A 21,762-nucleotide genomic window follows, 5' to 3' on the forward strand; every position below is an offset into this window, starting at 1 on the left:
TTCAGACAAAATCCGGTATGTTTAATACTTGTTTGCCAAAAACAGGAACTTATATTTGCAATGTAATATAATTGTTATGTAGTTGTAATCGTCATCCCATGAGCTGAAAGCAAAAGACAGAGCAGGATGCAACAGCAAAGTCTAACTGAAGCCAACACAAGGACAGGCTAAAATATCTTTTCAAAACATGATGTAAAGATCCAGCATGGTAAAAAAAAAAAAAAAACAGGAAGAGTCAAAGGAAGATTGGGTCTGAGGCAGGAATCAAGAGGGGAGGGGAAGCAAAAGATGCGCTCACGTGCTGTCATGTTCAAGTTGGTGGTTTCCATGTCGACCCAATAATTGCACTGTATTTAAGCTCTGTTTCACGGAGGAGTCGAACATGGAGGACAAATGATAATGTGAATGTCGACTGTTTTTGTATTTCTCAATTGTGTACATAGTTTCGGCTTTCTAGGCAGTAAAGATTTACGCACAATAGGTTGCTCTACATTTACAGTACACGTGGAAGCCCACCATGAGATTTTTTTTCTTCATCCTGAAATACTTTTACATTCCCTCAATCTAATTTTTGCATTTCCCTGCAATCCCACACATGCGGTCTACATCTCAGTACTGCAGGGGGATGCAAAAGTACTGTAACAGATTGCAACATCTATTGTTGTGAAAGAATGTAAAGCATGAGGAAATGGTTAAAACTACTGCAAGGAAAAAAGGTCAGTATAACATAACAATCCCACAGTGGCCTTTTTGGTGTTGTGTATACATTTACAGACAAGACATTCTTAGAAGGACTTTTGATGTTTTTCCTGCTGTTGCAACACTTTCGACAATTAGCAATCATTCAGGGTCATAGTGCATCACAACTCAACGACTTTTGCCGCATTCTTTAACCTGTTGAGGAGTTCAATTACCCTCAGAGATTTCTTCCATAGACTGTATTGAGAACACTGAAACTATAGATCTTTTGTGTAGAATTCTAGAAGGAACCAGAAGAATAATTCACTCAACAGGTTTTTAAAAATCCTGACCTTCTGAGCCGATTATCCAACACTGACTGGTGTTCATGTGCAATTTCCTAGTATGACGCTCAAATTTTCAACTCGATCCAACACGTGAGGGCACCTGAAGGTGAGAACCATAGCAAGGCAGCCTACGTCTCATTTCTCTTACATGACTACACTAACTAAAAGCAAATGTAAATGTTTTTGAGAATAGTGACTCCTAATCTCTTTGTGTTGGCTATACTTTTTCTGTCTTTTATCATTATTTTTATTGTCCCTGAACAATAATATTTGTACAGTACTTTTAGAAAATTACCTGTGTTAATTTTACACATCAGGAGTAGGCCTACATCCCATTCAAACATACAAAGATGCAACATTGCACGCCCTTTTACACAGACAAAGGAGAGAGCATGGTGAGAGAACAACACATATTGCTATTCTTCAGTTTCATCAAAATGTGTCGTCTTAGTTGTTTTGAAGTCAAGTTTTAGTTCATTTTTGTTTTCCCAGGGCAGGCCTATGTAACATTAAGTGTCTATTATAAAGCACCAAAGTACATTTAAAAAAAAAGACAAAAAAAAAAAATCTGACCATTTTTGGTCACTTGATGAAAATGTATAAGTGCATTATAGTTTAGGAATCATTGTCTCTCTTCGATCTTACAGCGTTAGGTGATATGTCATCTGATGAGAGAGTGCACATTATAAAATATAACAGGTTAAATGCTGTGTGGCAGGCAAAGGCAGAAGCGTCGTTAGGTACAATCACACCTGCAACACTTAAGTCAAAGCGTTTACACACACGCATCTGTTCTCTCCAGCTGCCACCAGGCGCCCTTCGCTCTCCACACGTGAAAACTCGCGTCTCACTTTGGCCGCTGCGGATACCCTTATTTCTGTCCCTTGCCTTTAGGCTGGGATCTCTTTTTTTTCTTTTCATTTTTAAAATCACACAAAGGCAAGACACAGACTCACACAAGATCACACAGAGCTGTTTGCCACTGCAGGCCCGGTCTGCATTGCAAGTGCTCAGTAAGGACCAGCACCATAAGTCCCCTTAGGGGTTTCTCTCATGTGCTCGACATTTTTCAAATGTTCCTATTTAAATTGCACACGATCAAAACTTTTCAGATGATCAATTTTTCCAACATTGGTTAACTATTTTGCTTTGTGGTTCGTGTATGACATTAGTTAGGCATTATTATTTTTCAATTTGTTGCACAAAGGTTGGCCAAGTTTCATTGGCAAAAACAGGCCAGTTAGGCATGGGGTAGTGTGTGTGTGTGTGTGTGTTTCCTTTTCCTATGAGCATGTGTGCGGCTGTGCATGTAGCTCTTTGATTGTGTGTGTGTGTGTGGCTCAACAGGAGTGGAGCACCAGCCTCTGCTGAGACACATGCATGAGTGTGTTGCTCTCTCTGAACACAGAGGAGCTTACTCACAGAAGATTAAAGCATCATCTTCAACATGGTTCTATAAAAATGTAAACCCAAATTTGAGCTTATATTAGTGGGTAGGAGGGAACCCTTCAGATTCCCCCAGCTTAAAAATGCATTTCAACTCAACAACTCACAATTAAACTATAGCACCAGCACTTCCTGGGATCAAGATCCGGGGCTCTGAACTGGGGTGTGCTTAGGGAGGCAAAAGAAAAGAAATAGAAGAGAGGAGGAAAAAATGAGAGCAAGGGATGGCAAGAAAGAGAAGAGGGAGGGAGGGAAGCAAACCCCAGCCAAGAGTCTTACAAAATCGATGAATTCCCCCGGGAAAATAGTCACAGTGAATTCCAGAGGCTTGGACAGGTCCAGGCCCAGAGCAGCCCCGGCCGTCCAGCCTCCCTCTTACGGGAGCCGATGAGGGGCCTCCAGCATCTCCATGAGGAAAGTTTCAATAGGGGTGTCCCCGATGAGCTTAAAGAAGAACAGGTGCTCCAGACACTTCAGGCCGATTGAGCGCAGGGCAGGCAGTCGCAGCAGCAGCTTGGCAAACCTGGGGGCCAGAGGAGACGAGGGTCAAGGAGGGCGCTGGCCTGCACGGACACATCTGAGGCTGATGGTGGGTGATAAGGCAACTGGAAGATCCCTCTGACCTACACACCCATACTGCATTTCTGGAACAGGAATACTGGGCAGTGAGATTAGCCAGTGCAGTCAGCGATTGTACGCGATTTCAAGCCCATAGCACCTTTTGAACATTTCCTCACGATACGCTAGGTGCCCATCCTGTGAATACACTATGTAAAAAAAAAAAACCCGGTCTCTGTAGGCAGCCCAGGCTCCGAAAACTGGAAACAAACAAATTGGGGGCAGCCTACCCCCCAAACAAAAACTCTAGGAATACTGAAGGGAGGGGTGAGCTACATCTTTGGTGTGTTTTGTTTGTTCCTAAAATATCATGTACGTTGTTTTAGCCAAAAACATCAGCTAATAAAATTAAATAACATAAACATAAAAAAAACGCAGCGTCATGTACAATCGCTGACTGCACCTTTAATAATAAAACATTATTATTTTTGCCCTTGTTTTTTAGTAGACACTCTTATTCTGAATAACCCTTGGAGTGACTTGGGGTTAAAGGCAACCTATGGAAGTCATTTACCTTTATGTAATTTTTTGATGGTAAACTAATTTGTAATACAGAGAATGGCCTTCCCAGCTGTAGGCTACCCATCTATGGAAAACCAGCTTTGTCATTTCGCTCTCCTCTGAGCCGTAGAATGACCAACTACTTCACGCAATTGTGCAATCGCCGACTATTTGTATGAAATTGTGTAATATTACCTCGTCAGTCGACTAGGGTTGGGTATCATTTGGGTTTTATCCGATACCTGGTGCTAAATCGATACTTTTAAAACAGTGCCGTGCCGAAACGGTGCCTGAACCGGTACTTTGTTTTTAAAATGTTTTAAATTAAAATGGTCTAAAGCATGAATTGCTTTTTTTTTTTTTAATTGATGACAAATTTGAACATGAAATTGAACTGTTATATTCAATTTACTATCAATATCTCATTGCTCCTACGAATAATACATTTAAATGTTAAAACAGCTTGCCATGCATGCACACACAATGGTAAGCTCTGCTTTCAAGTTTACCCAGTGTAGGCGGTTTGCCGTAAGGTATGTTAAAACCGCTTGCCATAGAACTACGAGGTCATGGACAATGGCATTTGCAAGCAAGCTAATCTAACAGGGACTCTACTTTCCAGTTAATTCAGTGTGTTCCCAAATGCTTCAAGAAGTTTCATGTCTTAGCCCACAACACGCAATAGTTGAACATGTTAGGCTACATGTCGGTGTGTCAGTGTTTAGATTCCCAACGCTAGCCTAGCATTTTAACAGCAATTATGGCTATGAGCTAACACCAGTCAGCTGAGTTTAATTAGTGATATCGTACGGAGATGGTTTCAGGCTCACGGAAGCTGTCAAACACTGTCCACTCGCCTATGTGGTGCACCCCTCTGGTTTATACATCCAGTGTTTATGTTGGGTAACTGTATCTGGATGTGTTGCTATCAGAGCAAGACGTTAAGAGATGGCGCATGACATGCAGTGATGCCTATAAAAAAATAATAATAAAAAAAACGCTATTTAAGCACCGAAATGAGGCACCGAAATCCACGTTGTTATTCGATGCAGTTACTACCATTTGCATCGGCACCGGTGCCATATTAGAACCGTGTTTCGGTGCCCAACCCTACAGTCGACATGGCTCTGCAGAGATTATCTTTGCCGGTTTGTAAACAAATCCACATGTACCATGTCCAGGGGGAAGGGTGCAAGCCAGAAGTGGTGTTTACCACAGTTATGTAAAGTACAAATACTCTGCAACTGCAGGGGGAGCTCAGCAGCAAAAAAGAAACCAAACAAAACAAAACTGCACCGTATTGCTTTTCACCGGCACAATGGTCGTAGCCCCTGGGACCGATTCCTTGATAGATGGCGACTAGGGTTGGGTATTGCTCAAATTGTATCGATTCAGATTCAGATTCTGTTTGTCAATTCCAAATGGTGAAAGAACATTGTTTAGATAAAATATAAAGTTGTCCTTAATCTTTATTCCAGCAGTTAACTAAATACTCAAAAAGTAAACATTAATTTACAAGCATGGATCCACAGATATATGTATCAAAAGACTAAGACCTTAATAATACTTAAAAATCAATCTTGAGCTACTAATTAAAATAACTGCTCAAGTTTCAAAATAGGTAACAAACGTCTTTACGTTATAGAAATTCAAGGAGCTATTGTGTTTTGTGTTTAGAAACTGGTAGGCGCCACCAAATTCTAAGTATTTTAAATAATTTCAGAATATTTTAAAATAAATAAATTCACCAGTGCCATCGGTCCTGGTTCCAATTCTCTTATAGATTCTACTATATTGTAATAATTTAGTTCCCAACCATGAACCCTGCTCCTAACCACTAGACCACCACCTCCCCAATATTAATGGGATACCATATTTAATACCTTGAGAAATGCAGCTGGCAACAAAAACAAAGCTCATGGTCACCAAAACACCACACCCTGGAGTCACTGTCACCAAAACACCACACCCTGGAGTCACTGACTGTCTAATAGACCAGGGGTCTCCAACACCCGGTCCGCGAACCGGTGCCGGGCTGTGGGCTGGACTTAGCCGGTCTGCGGAAAAAAACAAGCAAACGTGCTATACGAAGCAACTGCATAGGCTTTCTCTGTCTATGATCTATGATATTCAAATTATGAGCCTCCTCGACGAGTAGATTGCTGGTTCACTGAGCCACGAATTCAGGCTAGATTATGCCCAGTGCTTCTGTCTGTTAATTTGGGGCACAACTGAATGGTGTTATGGAACCGCTGACCGAAAGAAAAAGAAACTAAATGTTTCCCTGATCAATAAATAATTCATAAAATATAGCACATTAGGTGGTAGTAGTAGGCTATGAGTGCTCATTCAATGTGTATGTGCGTCTGCGTAAGTGACTGACAAACTGAACCACTCGTGGGAAGGCTAGAAGCAACGATATTTAAAACCATAAATAATACTAAAACTTCATATAAGACAGACAAGATGAGATAACCAGTCATGTGTTCCAGTGAGACTACAGCGTACCTGCCCTGTTGCTCAGGGTACTTCTGCTTGCAGTAGGCCTCTAGTGATGCATACACCCTCTCCCTGAGGAGCTCAACCTCACTCGTGCTGGTCAGGCCTTTAGCATCTGCAAAACATCAGAGGGGAACAACTCGCTCACTGACAATGCACACAGCCAGCAGCGCACACAGGCTGTAGATGCTCTATGTTACGGGCACCTGGAGAGCAGGAATGAGGCTTTCAGACGCAATCAAAACAATCCTAACATTTATGAGTCTGATCTTGCCATGCACTTCATGCCCTTGTGCCTAGTAGGCAAGCATCTGTGTGTGTGCGTGTGTGTGTGTGTGTGCGCGTCTACGTACCTGGGTTAAAGAGGACGATTGCCCGGAGACAGCCAAGCTCAGTTTTGTCCATTTGCATATCTCGCATCTTACTGACTAACTCTGTCAGCACACTGCAGCACAGAACAAACCAAATCAACTTCTATCCATCACCACCAGCATGCTCAAAAAAAAAACAAGAATAAATGACGTGTACTGTAATGGTAAAACGACACGGAAACTCTTCAAATGTGTTGAAACAAAGAAGTTATTGTTTAAGGCGAGTACTCAATGGAGATTACTCAATGAACATTGTAAGGATTTAAAATAACAATCCAAAATCTTAACTAAGAAATGCAATTTCTGTCAAATGAATAGGAAATGAGGGAAGGGAGGGAGAAAAGTCTTTACCGGTCAAGTATGGCTCCCACTTCTGCACTGTGGGCACTCTCCCTGATTATTCAGAAACAAGCCATGGAAGAGTCAGAGTGCAATGCTTTAATAACAATTACTCAACTCCTACATTTATCACACACAGTTACACACGCACACACACACATATGCACAATCACACGCACACACCTCTACTCCAACTTTAATGCTTGGTTATAACAACATCATAGTATTCCTAAAATAAAATGGTTAAGCCCCATTTTTCTTTCCATACTGTATTCATTTGAGTGTGGCAAGAAGAGTTTACAATGGCCCTTCAGGGGTGCGTGTGCTTGTGTGAACGTGTACCTGTCAAAGATGGTCTCCACCCCCGCAGTGTGAGCTGTTTCTCTGGATACATGCAGATCAGTAGCCAAGAGAATACCATCCTTCACCCCAACAGAGCGATGAGAGAAGGAAGCTATCAGAAGCTCATTCCATCCTGGTGGAGGTGGAAGGGTGGTGAGAAAGAGGGGGAGGGGGGATGATGACAGGGTCAAAAGGAGAAAAAGAATGAGACGAGGAAAGAAAAAAAGAACAAAAGACAATGGGACAGACATGATGAAGCAACATGTTCCAGTGGCATTCTCAAATGTCAGTAGAATGGCAAGAAGGAAACTTGAGTGAAAAGACATAACGCCTATTCATGCCCAGTTGTAAGAATAAACTCCATTGTTCTAAAACAGCACAGTTGCCTTTATGACTAATCACCTGCACGCAGCAGGATGACCTGGTCATCCAGAGGGAGCTCGGAGAAGTGGGGGATCCTCTTGGCCCACTCCACAAGAGCGTAGAGCTGCTTGTCTGCAGCGTGGCAGATGTTGGTGACCGGATCGCTGGCCTGGACAGAAGAGGACAGTGAGACAGAGACAGAAAGAAGAGACAGCAGGATGGGAAGACAGCAGAATAAGAGTTAGAGGCCGAGGCACAGGACGAACAAAGGCAAGGGCACAAAGTGGCAAAGAAAATAGCAGTTCAGTGATTAATAGAGGAGGATAAAAAAAATGAGCGTCACCACAAAAAGGCCGCATCCTCCTGCCAGGGACGACAGGAAGTGATGCATGAGGGCCGGGTCCAAGCCATACCCACCGAGCCGGTACCTGAGCCGTCGGTGTGAGCCGTCTTGCGTTCGGCTGCCATCTCAGCCTCTAAAATCTGTTCTACCGGCATCTCCTCGTTGACGGCGCGGCTGTACTCCAGCTCCCCCTCCCGCTCCCTACTGCGCTGCCTCTCCTCCTGGACAGCTGGGGTGGGAGAACAGCCAGCGAGGGTGTTAGGGAAATAAATAAAGGCTACTTCTCTGTGCTGAAAACGATTAATAGTCACCTGAGATTTCAGGCTATATGAGGACATGTTGGATGAACCCTAATTAAATTCTGACAAATCGAAAAGTGGTTCAATGAACTTCGCACTCGCAGGACAAAACATTAAATCATGGAGGATTGCTTGCAAGCAGAACAGAATGCAGAACAGGCTGGCTGACAAGCAGAAGGATTGTACCGTCTCTTGTGTCCAACTAACATCTGTCTGGAGGCATGAATTCACCATGGTAACAATAGCTAGCTTTGTTCATGTCTAGCGTTTGTCATGGTGAATAAACATGAGTGTGGACAGTATCCAGCTAACAGTCCTCAATATTGCTCACAATTTAGAGTGCGAGACAATACAGTAAGACTTCACAATTACACAACATGGTTAACATAGTTAATATGGTCAGGGACTGTTTTGTGCCAAACACACTGGGACTAATACCAAGTAATAGTTAACTGGGTTATGTAGGCACAGGAAACATATAGCTGCATGCTTTGCAAGTTGTGAGACTTCAGTGATTTTAGCACATCTGCATTGTCTAAAGAACTAAAATCAGGCACATGTCTGTTGCTGCCATTTCAATGGTTTGGTTGAATGGTATGGTCCTTGCACAAGAAGTCCAAAACTACACTGAAAGTGCAACGCTGAGAGGATGAGACATCTTAATGGTGTTATTGACTGATATTGGGCCAAACATGCAGAGAATTAGGAAGTAATGCTTGCCGAAACAAAAGAGCATGTTGCATAGCCGTCAGCATAGAAAACTAATTGCCCACACCCTGCCACCACACCCTCATCAGAGAAGAACCGTTTGCTGAGGCAGGTATGTGGTGGGAACTCCCATGGTTCAGATACTATACAACAAAAGAACAAGAACTTCAGTCACTGAATTTCACTAAACCATGAGATCCATGAAGTTTAGTCACACACAGCACATTTTACATAATGGAGGAAACACTTTCAGACAAGATGACGGCGTCTTGTCCAATGGAAACAGCAACATCTTTGCCAAGGAAATGTTTCAGCAAGAAGCAACTATTGTGAGATCACCCAGTGTTGTTCTTGTACTTGAGCCCATTACATGTGGAATTACATGTGTTTTGCACGGAGATGTGACCACATACTAGCCTAGAAATCTAGACGCAGCCTAGCGGCGGCAAATTAATTTGCTCAGCCTGTACGTCTAGTAGCAAACCATAGGAATTTCTATTGGCTAACACCGTGGATGTTATCCAATCACAGCGCTCTATTTTGTTAGAGAGTCTTAAGGCGGGCTTAACAGGATAACGACAGTCCTGCAACGGTGAACAAGGAAGGTGGCTATGGCGAACGAAGAGCAGTTGTTTGAATCGGCGTTGGCGTCAACTTTGGAGGAGTTGGACTTGTGCTTTTCTTTGAAAGTTGAGCAACACAATGCACTTAAGTCATTCCTTTCGAAGAAGGATGTATTTGCCGTTTTGCCGACCGGATACGGATATGGTCGTAGCGCTGGCCTATTGCATGCCTAGACAGTTTGAAAGACAATTCTCTGCCCGCCCCTTGGATTAAGCGAGGTGAATGGCTCGATTCCAGACTATACATTTCAATGATATAGGATGGCCCGCCAGGCTAACCACATACTAGATTTCAAGTTCAAATAAAAATCACACGGCCACATGCTGCTTCTTGTATAAGCCTGCATAGCTTTTATATGCTTTAAAACGGATGCATGTTATGATTATCAAATCTTACAATCTTTGGCTTTCCTTCATGCACTTCTGTAGCAGTTTATTAATGTGCAATATGCATTTCCCAATGTAGTTTGACCAAACCATATTTAATAACAAATTATAAAATCCTCTCATCTTTTTCAATTAAAAAATCCCTAATTAACAGATCACAAAAATGTACAAATCTGTTCATGGCCAGAGGGCAACATACCTTCTCTCTTCATGCCCGTGGCCAGGCACTTCTGGTAGCGGCAGTACTGGCAGCGGTTGCGCTGACGCTTGTCCACCACACAATCCTTGTTGTCCCGGCAGGTGTAGCTCAGGTCCTTTCGAACAGTGCGCTTGAAAAAGCCCTTACATCCCTCACAGCTGTGCACCCCATAGTGTTTGCCTTTTACAGAGACAGAGAGAGAGAATAAGAAAGAGGGAGCCTGTGCATATGATGGGACAGGAACATAACAGACCTAATATTTTATTTACTCGTTTTGAGCACTAATACGCAATTTTCCCTAATTGCCATATCATAAATTAAACTTACACAGTACAGATGCCACCAAATCTATACAAAATATGACAACTGAGGTTATGATTTATGGTTATTGGGTATTACACTCTTAAATTATATGAATAAATCAGAAATCTTCCTTTAATGAGTAGAAAATGGCTCAACAAACCATCTACTTTAAAATCATTCAACGCCAATGCTGACTGCTTGATCTACCACAGAACTACACTTAGAAAGCACATTCGTAATTCATCTTGGGGCAGCCGTGGCCTACTGGTTAGCGCTTTGGACTTGCAACCGGAGGGTTGCCAGTTCAAACCCCGACCAGTTGAGCAAGGCACCTAACCCCTCACTGCTCCCCGAGCGCCGCTGTTGTAGCAGGCAGCTCACTGCGCCGGGATTAGTGTGTGCTTCACCTCACTGTGTGTTCACTGTGTGCCGAGTGTGTTTCACTAATTCACGGATTGGGATAAATGCAGAGACCAAATTTCCCTCACAGGATCAAAAGAGTATATATACTTATACTTAATAGAGATTCTAAACAATCTGATTTATCAAAGTGCAGAGATGTCTCAAACCTGAAGATCGGTCTCCACAGATGACACACATCCGTTTCTGGGATAGCATAGGCCCAGGGCTGTGGCCTGACAGAGACTTTAGGCCAAATGGAGGCTTAACATCATCAGAGCTGCTTACTGCATGCAGCCCTGAGATGGACACTGAAGAGTTTATCTGCAAAAAGACATTGTTGGGTAGGCAGCATACAGACGTGATTAGGACATGAAAGAACCATGAGTATGACATAGGAAAGAACAGGGTGGAATATTGTTATAGCTATGCAAGGTCTTGAAAGTTTGCTACATCTCATTCACAACACCAATCAATATCGAAATTGGAATAGCGGGACGCCACCTCAGGGTTACTTAAGGGTCCACAGCTCGCTGAAGGTGTTGCTGGGCCACCAGGTGAGCCAAGTGATGAACTTGTAACAGAGAGGGGAGAATCCAGGGAGCTGACAGGGCTGCTGTCTGCCGCAGTGGTATGCGGGTGGGAGCTCATAGATGCAGCCAAACTGGCCAGTGAGAGGGGGAGAGGACATTAAGGAGATATTTGGGCCTCACAGATCTGCAGCAATAGAAAAACGGAGAGAAAGCAGATGATTAGTTAATCAGACCTTAACTGCAAGTTACCCACTCGACCTATGCTGAAGCTATCACTATATAGGCCAACTACGTTACTATCTTGGGACCAGGCTAATTAAAGAGTGTGGCCTTACGTGTCAAAAAAGTTAGCTTGCTACCTATGCTAACCGCTTCATATCGGCTAACGTTAGTGATGTAATATTCCAGAAAATAGATTGCCTGCGTCCATTAAAAAAAAGAAAAAGAAAGTGGTTGTGCAGTCGTTCGGGTGTTGGTTTGGACCCATGAATGCATATGTTAACAATAGTATTAGGCTGTGAAACAATGAGTAATAAAACACAGGGTAAGCAAGAAACAAAAGAATGAAATGGTACGAAATTGTTAGCTAGATAGCCAAATTAGGATTTGACGGCTTAAGTTAACTAACTGCCACGAAATGCCAATTGGCAACTTAACGTTATGTAAGACTCAAATAGATGGTTGGATAGTTAAAATCGTTGCAGGAGCGATTATGACCAAAATAATTTTAATTCAAAGCTGCAACATTTTCCCCTAAACGGTTACTGGAGAATATTAATATCTATACAAATAGCCAGTAGTTACACAGGGCGAATGGGCTATCGTTAGCCAAGTTAGCTTTTTAAAAAGAGGGACAGTGGCTAACGTTAGGTCTAGACAGATAAATTTAGCTGGCTAAACTAGGAGACATCAAAGATGTCAGATAAACGCTGGTTGCGCCGCTAATTTCTCCAACTGTTCAAACTACATTCAAGGCCAAAAGCACAAGTAGCACATGCACATAGCTGTGTGACGATATCTTGTTTCAAACATTTAATAATTTACTCAGTATAAGCAAACTAGTTGCATTTAACTCTGGCTAGTTGGAATAGCTAGTTTGATTACAGCTAGCTAGCTATAACGTTAATTCAATATTCTTAACTTTCACAGCTAACTTTAGCATTGTCAAGAAACTTGAAACGAAATACTCAATGTCAATTCAGTGTACACTCACAGACATAACACTAATGTTAAGTTAACAACAAATCAATCATATGATACAGACTAATCTTATCAAACGTTTTGTTGGAGTCACCGAAACAGTAACGTTAATGTTAGCAAAGATAACGAAAACAAACATTGGTTTAGCTTGCTAGCCATGTTCACATTAGCTATCGCTAGTTAGCTGACGTTAGCAGGGAAGGTTTACATTACATCTGTGTTTTGCTATTTGCCAAACGTATATACTTGCACTACAACACATACTCTAACACTTACGAGACTAAAATATACGAAGAAACGTTATAAAATCGGAATGTTTAAAGGAAATTTAACATTATGCATCCAACCACTAACCTTCTTGCTAGCCTCCTAGCGGCCAGAGCTCTTTGGGAGTGAAAATAAATAAATTAATTCATTAGCTAAAGACTTACCTTGTTAGCCCACTTGGGACACTGTACTCCAAAGTAAAGTCGACTATATAAAAAATAAACCAGGGACATGCTACCGTAAGAAGTAACATAACAAGTGGCATGGACAGAGTCCTTCACGTTAACGTTAAGTTACCCATCTGCTTTATGTTAACGTTAACGATAGAGTTGCCTGGTTTGCTCATTCTTCTGCATTGTTTGCCTTTATCACTTAAAACTGTTTGGACAGTGTCATTGGTATATTTTTGGGCTATAATTAGTTTATTCATGACTAGGGAAAAAAGTCAAAAGTATTATTTATAATAAAAATGTATGCAGCCCTAACACCATAGACTGTAGCTGCTATAGCCTAGCACTGAAATGCTGATTGTTTTTTGACATCAAAGAATCTGACACGCTTCATCATCAACCGCTTTTTATTCAGGGAGAAATTGACTGAGCATCAAAACTCTTATAGCCTACAGCAATGCCCTGAGTTTACAAAACATACAACAACAATAATCAAAATAACAAAACAAGAACAATAAAAAGATACAAACCCCAAATAAAATATAAATAAAATAAAAAATAGTGAGAAAAGAAGAGGGGTCTGTGTGTGTGTGTGTGTGTGTGTGTGTGTGGCCATAATATATAGGCATAGTTAAAACCAGAAGTTTACATAGGCTACACATGTTAAAGTTGACTAAAAAGAGGATTTTTGAACATTGATCTTAATGTCATAATTTAAAAAATGAGGAAAAATCCAACCTTTAAGGACACCAATTTTCTGAATAAATAATGTTTCGTGAATAAATAAACGTTCCTCCTTAAAATACAGGGGTTCATAGAATAGCTATACATCCCTATGTTAAATTCCTATAGAGGTAGGCAGTTATTTCATGGATCCAGGATCCTGATAAAGTTCCCTTGGCTTTTGGAATTAAAATAGCTAGCCCCACATCATCACATACCCTTCACCATATCTCAGGATTGGTATGGAATACTTCCCATAAGATCATCTCTCAATGCAAATCAAACCTGCTATTAGGCTAACAGAAATAAAACATATATAAACATATAGGCTATAAAATAAAATCTAAATAATAATAATAATATAGTCAAAACAAGAACATTGTACAACAGTCATATCATCAATCATATCCTTGAATTGGTCACAAACCAATTTGAATCATTCTTGCAATTTGTTCCATTTATTAGATGCAAAAAATGTAATTTACCAAATTCAGATTTAATTTGAGGAGTTTCAAGAGATATAAATCCATGTGGACGTGTATTGTGACAGATTGATTCAATTTTCAGAAGAGAAATTAGGGGAAAAAAGTAACTTTCCCAGTAATGCCTTATATAAACAAAAAGGAGGCAGTGTCTTTCCCTCCTATCATAAAGGTATAAGTATAAGTACTCTTGATCCCGTGAGGGAAATTTGGTCTCTGCATTTATCCCAATCCGTGAATTAGTGAAACACACTCAGCAAACAGTGAACAGTGAGGTGAAGCACACACTAATCCCAGCGCAGTGAGCTGACTGCAACAACAGCGGCGCTCGGGGAGCAGTGAGGGGTTAGGTGCCTTGCTCAAGGGCACTTCAGCCATGGCCTACCGGTCGGGGTTCGAACTGGCAACCCTCCGGTTACAAGTCCGAAGCGCTAACCAGTAGGCCACGGCTGCCCCACTGAGGGAAGACCATCATACATTTTGGTAAAGTTTACAATGCTGAGTTTTAAATCCATCCCCAGTTATAAAATGTAGAGAACTGTGGTAAACTGCATCAAGTGATTTGAAGGGGCTGCATGCATATACTACTATTATAGTTGCTTGAACAATGGTCATTCTGTTTTCTAGAGAGAGCAAGACCTAATCCTGTAAGGTGCACCCAATTTATTTATTTTTTTAAATTATGTTCTTTCAGGTGTAACAGGCCTACTAATGTTCTATGATCTATCACCTATAGCCAAGGTCATGTAGGCTATGTTAAAATCATAGATTGTAGAATATATCTGATACAATTATTAATTTTGCTATAGGCTACAGTCCTGTGAAACGAGGCTTAGGGTCTATATGGTCCACCAGGGTGAAAAGCCTATGTGTGCGGACCTGTTCATCTTCATTCCTTTCTATTGACTGACAGTTTTTTTGAAAGCACACAGCATTTTCATTAGACCTAGTCGACGCTTGTTTTCCAAGTTCAGAAACGAATGGCCTTTTCTTAAGAAATGGAGACTTTTACTGTGAGTGTATTTCAATATATATAGAGCCTTTGTAAGACTGGAGAAATATAACCCATTGCTTGTGTAGAAATTGATTGCCTTATGGAGAGAGAGTCCTATAGGACTGGTGATATATCAGCATCTACAAATTGTGGCATTCAGCGGAGTTCTGTTAGTTGTTAAGTCTGTCATTCACCATTTACAGAGGCGAGATTATTACATACAGAAGCCATGTCACTGGAAGTCTATTATTGCTCTATGTGTTTAAAGCGAAGACAAAAATAGTATAAGTGTGTATCTGATGTTACACTTTAAGATCACAACATGCAGGCTATAGCATAGTCTACATGATTCCAGGGGGAAGGGAAATTATAAATAATAGGCCTATATCTCCTTTTTGTCTGGCCTACATTTCGTAGATAGCCTAATGTAGCTGAGGCTACGTTTTGACCATTTTCTTGTATTTCTTAATTTCAACTCTACTCCCAAGAAATAGCCTTCCTCTTGTCTCATTCCAGTCCAATGCAGCCCTAAAATCTTGAAATAGTTTTACAAATTATTTTTGCTTTTCATTTTCCCTAGGAGTTAGGTGAAAAAAGTCAGAATTCAGTGATCTCCAATAAGATCTATTTCTGTGAGACAAGGAAAAGACAGAACAATTTCCCTCTGACTTGATTCAATTGTTCATTCAAAACAATTATTTTTTTCAGCTGACAGTTTTTCATGATGTGTTTTCACCCACAGCCATTTCCCCCTCCAAATGACAAACAAGAGGAATGCTCTCATAGGGTTCACAAAGCAGTATTATTCTTACATACCCACACACCTTCAACAATGATGCTTATACTATTCATCACAGGTCTGTATGATTTTGACATTGACTAATATATTATTAATGACCACTGCTTTTGTGTTTGCTATTAATGGAAAGGCCCATAATATATTTGGATGCCTTAGATATATCCTAATAATTAAACAAGAAATCTTTATTGTCATTAGTGATTTACTTATTTAGAAGTAGTCTGAACTGTGTTTAGAATGGGCATTTCTGTCTGTTTGTTTCTGTTTTTAAATGAACTGATTCAAAAGAGACTTGGCCCTGGCACAATGTGTAAAAACCTGAGCAGTTCTCTCATGTTCATTTTACAGGCGTCCTTTATGTTGGCTGCACCCAATACCAGTATCACTTTGTGAGCAGTAGAATGAACTGGACCGAAGCACAGAGTCACTGCAGAGGCACATACACTGACCTGGCCACTGTTTGTAGTGAGAGCGATGTAGACAGAATGACGGCAAATATCCCACAAAATTTTATAGGAGCTGCCTGGATAGGATTAGAGAAGGGGGAAGTGCAGAGATGGCAGTGGTCCTTTGCAGACAAGGATTTTTATACCGGTGATGACTTAAACTTCCGCAACTGGAGGAGTAGGCAACCAACAACTTCAATGGAGGACAGGTGTGCTGTTTTTGAGCCTGATGGTCAATGGTTTGATGACAGCTGCAGCACTCAGAGACGCTTTGTGTGTTTTAATGGTAAGTCCATTACATGTCTATTACTATGTCCTTTTAGCCTGGGTGTTCCCATGCTGCCTTGCGCGCGATTTGATTCACGCTGCTAAGGCAGCCTGGAGACCATGGAGCAAATTTTCGCCTGAGATAGGGAACCAATCACAGAACAGGGGGGAAAGCAAGACGATGATGAGCTATGCACAGACGCATTTGATAGACATCCGTGGCACCCAATAAACGGATCTGGGCATTTTTTTTTAATACGAGAAAATGAACGTTTGGTTCCCAGACCACGTCTCATTGAGAAGTGGTGGCGCTAGCCAGGCTAATGTCCTTTACAACAACCACAAAAAGAAAATTCTTGAAAATTCAATCTTAAAAAAAAAAATGTCTACAAACAGATGTCTTCCACCAGCCTATTGCAATTGAACTCACATGTAAAACTAATCACACAAAATTCCCTCAAATCAGAAAATATGCACTAAAAATGTTTATCAATCATATTTGTGTCACTGAAGCAGATTTCGAAAGGAAATCTCTGATATGTTAACTTCAGCATGCTGCTTTTTTCCTCACAGCTTGAATCCCTTTGAGTGTCTCTCATGCTAACATTTGCCATTGTTTCTTTGTGTAAACAACTTTCCACATTCCGACTTTTTCAAAGGCCCATTGGTGGAAACTTACCATCTCAGAATCAGGCCATTTTTTGAAGATGAAGACTAGTGGTTAAATAAGACTTTTCAATGACGTTTATTCAGATTAGGCCCTTACCTGCCAAGCAGACCAAACCCAAACTTTTAGGCCCTTTGGTAGCATGCAATTTAAAATCCCTTTATCTGAACTGCAGCTAGGTTCCATGCTTCTGTTGGTGTCATGTGATCAAGCATATGGGTGCTCTACAACTTGGATTGATTTTCCATGTGGATCCTTGATGCAGATGCCGTAGAACTCCCTAGATTTAGCATGTGCATTATATTCAACCAAGACATTTGGACCTAAAACCCAAATCCGCAAAGAGGTCCCATGAAGATTTCTGATTCTAAGTCTTTATTGTATGCATGTGGCATATGGGAAACAAAAATGAAGAAACCTCCTATGCAGATCTGAGCTAAGGGGTCAAGGGCTGTATTTTGGACACCAGCGCATGGCGTAAAGCTCGTTTTTTTAATTTGTTTAATTCGTATTTTACACGTTTATTTTTTAAACATTGCGCCCAGGGGTGTAGCAATTAACAACCTAGAGAGGGGGCTGGCGCGTTGCCTAAAAATCACTATCATACACCACCTAAACCTGGTCAACCTGGCTAAAAGTCAATGGCGAGTTGTTCATATGCTATTTTAAGAGTGCATATCAACAGTCATATTGGCAGGTGCACGCACCATCCTTCTATCATTCATGAACGCACACCAGTGCACGTCCATGCAAAGCATTACAAATTGCACGATTACAATGGGAAACATAATTAAAACTAGATGTACCACATAGCGGTACAAAATATGACCTCCGCTCAGTCCTGTACATCCGTTCCGCGAAAATAAATCACACTACAATTTGTCTCCATATTTTACTCCATCACCCACTCTTGAAACTTTTGTGTGCTTGTTTGGCATGCATAGCAGACGGGCATTGAAACTATGTAGAATCAACATTACATTGTCGACCATAAATCATTGAATCAATGTCGGATTTCGATGTTGATTTAACATCAGTTTGCACCCTCAGTTAATATTGAAACAATGTTGATTTATTAACTATAGACCAGCGGAATTTCAATTGTATTTCAATTAAAATAAATATTGAAACAATGTTGAAATTACAACCAAACTAAAGATCAATGCGATTTCAATGGTATTTCAATTCATATTAAACCGCAGTAAACCACTATAAATCTGGCAAAATATTGGGAAATTCATACCCTGCTTTATCTACAGCCAGGATACATTTGGCTAGGCCTAGGTATGTCTGGTTTAGGCTACACAAGCTTGCATAAATAACCATTGACAACTTGTTATCAGTTTGAAAAGCAAGTGCATTTATTCACTCTTCTTCATTTATAAATTCCCGTGTGCTGTGCTTCCCTGCCATCTATTCAGTAGGCCTACGGTTGCAGTCAGCCTGACCATCCAGTTGAGTGAAGCGGCACCTAACAGAAATAGAAGAAAGATATACAGTGTTAGATAAATATGTTAAACTGAAGGCTACTTACAAGTGAAACTTTAGAATAATCATATTCCGTCTATGTACATCGTAGCCTAACTTACAAACTCATTCATGCTTGAGCAGGGTCGGACTGGGAACAAAATTCGGCGCTGGCAATTTTCTCCTGGACCGGCCCACTACTGGACCGACGACCCCCCCCCCCCCCCCCCACACACACACACACACACACACAAGCCCACCGATACCAAAATTCCCCCCCCATAAATAACAAACACACAGTATCATGCTGTAGCAACACTTCATAAACTGAACCCAAACATTTAGATTTGGACCTATAGGTTATTATATAATCAGTATCGTAATTTCTGTCAACTATGACGATCTCCATGCATGTTCAGTAGCCTATATTTTTCATTTAGTCAAGCAGTGACATGTGGTTTAATCAGTGTTGGGCAAGTTACTTCAAAATTGTAATATATTATGTATTACTTATTCAAAGTAATTCATTACATTATAATATTACTGTCTCTGAATTGTAAGGCATTACACTACTATTGTATTACTTTTAAGTTACTTTTACCAAAATATCTGGAAATATGGATTTGGAATTCTAAATGCAGTTTATTATGCTCAATGCAGCTCATTGCACTTCTAATGGAGGGTGATGTGGTACAACATAATGACTGAGCTAGGCTTAAGGCTACAGTAGAATGCAATAGGTGCAGTGATGGCTCATGATGCAATACAAGGAAAAATCATAGCCAGAATTTTGACAAAAGAAGAAGACAAAAGAAGAAGACAAAAGGTCAAAGTCTGGTCAATTGTGATAGAAATGCTGTAACTTTAGGCTTAGGCCTACTCATTAAAATCAACAGAGAGCCCACTACCTGTATATTGTAACCCAAACCTTAAAGACATGTCAAGATAGGCTACACAGTGCAGCTACTGGCCATTTTTGTGCCCTAACTGGTGAAATACAGTATTAACCTAAGTATGTCATTATATGGCCAACTATAAAGATGTAATCTGCCTGTTCCCAGGGATGGGTAGTATTTCTGAAACATGTAATATGTGTTTCAAATGCAAAATAGTAATTTTGTAATTTTAAAAATACTGCAAAATACTATATGTGAAAAACACAAAAAAAGTAGATACTACAGACAGGTGTAATGAATAATTGGTAATTAGGCAACAATGGTTTATGTTTATCGCAATAAGCTAATGTGAGAACAGCTGTGTTCAACAACACTTACAGCTTTTCAGTGACGGCTATTGCTGAAGCATCAGCTCTGGTCTGAAGCACTGGTGTGAAGTGGTACGCAAGTAAAGATGAGCAAGTTGACCTGTGCAAGTTCACATAAGGACACTGACAAAGGCAACCATGTCAGAGACAGTAATATTATAATGTAATGAATTACTTTGAAATGACAGTAATAAGTAATACTTAATATATTACTATTTTGAAGTAACTTGCCCAACACTGATTAAACCACATGTCACTGTTTGACTAAATGAAAAATATAGGCTACTGAACATGCATGGAGATCGTCATAGTTGACAGAAATTACGATTTGTGCCAACATGTTGTAGAAACACAACCACAGCCTTTAGGCCTATTTGGTGCAAATCTTCTACATTGGTTATAGTCAGCGATTCACATTAACTGTAGGCTATCACCACAAGTGTATACTAAACGTTTTTGCCCAAGTTTGTGTGCCGTCATCACATTTTGCAAAATTTGGCTACCTTCGTTACTAACCTACCAGTTGATACTTTTTACGTGCATCGAGATTGATTGTGCATCTAATGTAACACTCGGTGGAGAGACTTCCACTTCCCAAGTTCCACTTTCATTGTCGTTGTGAGCTAAAAGGCTACTTTGAAGTTCCTTTTGAGTCCAAACATGAATAGGTTTTCTTTAACCTGTGCTACACTTTTCCACCAAGTTGTGCGAAAATGGTAGGTATCCAGAGATTTTTTTATGTTGACAGACAAACCGCACTACAGTAGCCTACATGGTGCAGTAAATGGAAGCTCTTCGTAGCGCGTGCAACTTACGTCTATGAAAACAATATATTTATGGAAATGATAGCTTCAGCGAAAGTTCTACTAGGAAGACTCGTAGTGTAACTTACTCCTCCCATGCTTACACGGAGCCAATCTTAGCTTTGCCTACTTTCGGGAAAGCCCTGCAATCTGATCATTCACTCATTCAATCAGTGCTAGCCTATAGGAATTCAGTGGGCTCTTTAAATACGTACCACCTAACACTGCTTCTACTTCTCAGTATGCTGACTCTGACGTCCTAGCTCAGGCTTCCGCGTGGACCTGGGCTCTCTGCATTTTTACATTCGCCCCTTCTGCCCTCAGTGGCGTTACTTATTACAATCCTACCGCGCTCGTTTGCTGCGCTGTTCAGACCTGTGCGTCCTTCAGTCAGGGCCACTGCATGTCGCTTCATCGCTAATCTCTGCATATCGGAGCCAGTCACGCTCACGCTGTTGCAGCCTTCAATTCACGATAACCTACTGCCGGGTCGCCGTCCTCGCGCAACTCTGTTGCAGGCCCATGTCGTTTTCGGCAACAATTTCTCAAGCTTCAGCGTCTGGTTGGTAAGGTTATCGTGCTCTCTCTTCCCAAGCTCCTCGAGCTGGGCTACACTCTACCCACAGTCATGCAACCTGCTTGCCAACGATATTCGGCGGGCAGCAAACAAACTGACTTGTCTGACACGGTTTAACTTTCACTTAAGCCTCCTTACATAATTCCTGCTGATTTTATAATCCTTGCGATTTGTGCTGTAAATTCCTGGCCTGCACCACGCTGCCGTTGAACCCAACCCTGTATTAAGACCTGTTTAATTGATGTTCTACACTCACTGTGGTTATCTCGATGTCTACCTTGGTTGAGCGTCGTCAAACCAGTTGTCTTTTTGTGTAGCCTCTTATTTTGCCTCGCTGC

At 41.0% G+C, this 21,762-nt stretch overlaps 2 protein-coding genes and 1 long non-coding RNA gene across 4 annotated transcripts in view; 1 reads left to right on the forward strand and 2 right to left on the reverse strand.

Moving 5' to 3' along the window:
• On the reverse strand, positions 1-13,064 carry rxrbb (retinoid x receptor, beta b). 2 transcript variants are annotated; one of them, XM_042106617.1, is made up of 11 exons: positions 12,930-13,064; positions 11,270-11,482; positions 10,936-11,089; positions 10,064-10,243; positions 7,922-8,076; positions 7,544-7,673; positions 7,142-7,274; positions 6,812-6,853; positions 6,443-6,534; positions 6,099-6,204; positions 1-2,994 (listed from the first exon to the last, which is right to left on the reverse strand). In XM_042106617.1, the coding sequence occupies exons 2-11, from the start codon at positions 11,414-11,416 to the stop codon at positions 2,847-2,849; spliced, it is 1,287 nt and encodes a 428-aa protein (XP_041962551.1). In that variant the 5' UTR covers positions 11,417-11,482; positions 12,930-13,064; the 3' UTR covers positions 1-2,846. The 2 variants fall into 2 exon arrangements, with proteins under 2 accessions (XP_041962551.1, XP_041962552.1); XM_042106618.1 differs by having other exon boundaries at positions 12,853-12,930.
• LOC121720884 (putative C-type lectin domain family 20 member A) overlaps positions 12,965-21,762 on the forward strand; it is a 23,182-nt gene continuing 14,384 nt past the window's right edge. The window contains exons 1-3 of the mRNA XM_042107356.1: positions 12,965-13,052; positions 15,877-15,991; positions 16,282-16,665. Coding sequence (XP_041963290.1) covers positions 13,029-13,052; positions 15,877-15,991; positions 16,282-16,665 — 523 coding nt within the window. The 5' untranslated portion in view covers positions 12,965-13,028. The remainder of the gene's footprint in view (positions 13,053-15,876; positions 15,992-16,281; positions 16,666-21,762) is intronic.
• The window catches only part of LOC121720488, a 10,053-nt gene continuing 6,940 nt past the window's right edge, over positions 18,650-21,762 (reverse strand). Inside the window, exon 2 of the long non-coding RNA XR_006034566.1 lies at positions 18,650-18,784. This is a non-coding gene — a long non-coding RNA (uncharacterized LOC121720488). The remainder of the gene's footprint in view (positions 18,785-21,762) is intronic.

The sequence above is a fragment of the Alosa sapidissima genome, chromosome 10 (genome assembly GCF_018492685.1).
Source record: "Alosa sapidissima isolate fAloSap1 chromosome 10, fAloSap1.pri, whole genome shotgun sequence".
Taxonomy (NCBI): domain Eukaryota; kingdom Metazoa; phylum Chordata; class Actinopteri; order Clupeiformes; family Clupeidae; genus Alosa; species Alosa sapidissima.

What these genes read in the sequence shown, in the direction of transcription:
- rxrbb (XM_042106617.1), bottom strand. Translation starts at nt 11,416, where the DNA reads ATGAGCTCCCACCCGCATACCACTGCGGCAGACAGCAGCCCTGTCAGC. An exon ending in GACCCTTAAGTAACCCTGAG is followed by an intron (nt 11,090 to 11,269) that starts GTGGCGTCCCGC and finishes GTCTTTTTGCAG; the next exon opens with ATAAACTCTTCAGTGTCCAT. An exon ending in GTGGGAGCCATACTTGACCG is followed by an intron (nt 6,535 to 6,811) that starts GTAAAGACTTTT and finishes TCTGTGCTGCAG; the next exon opens with TGTGCTGACAGAGTTAGTCA.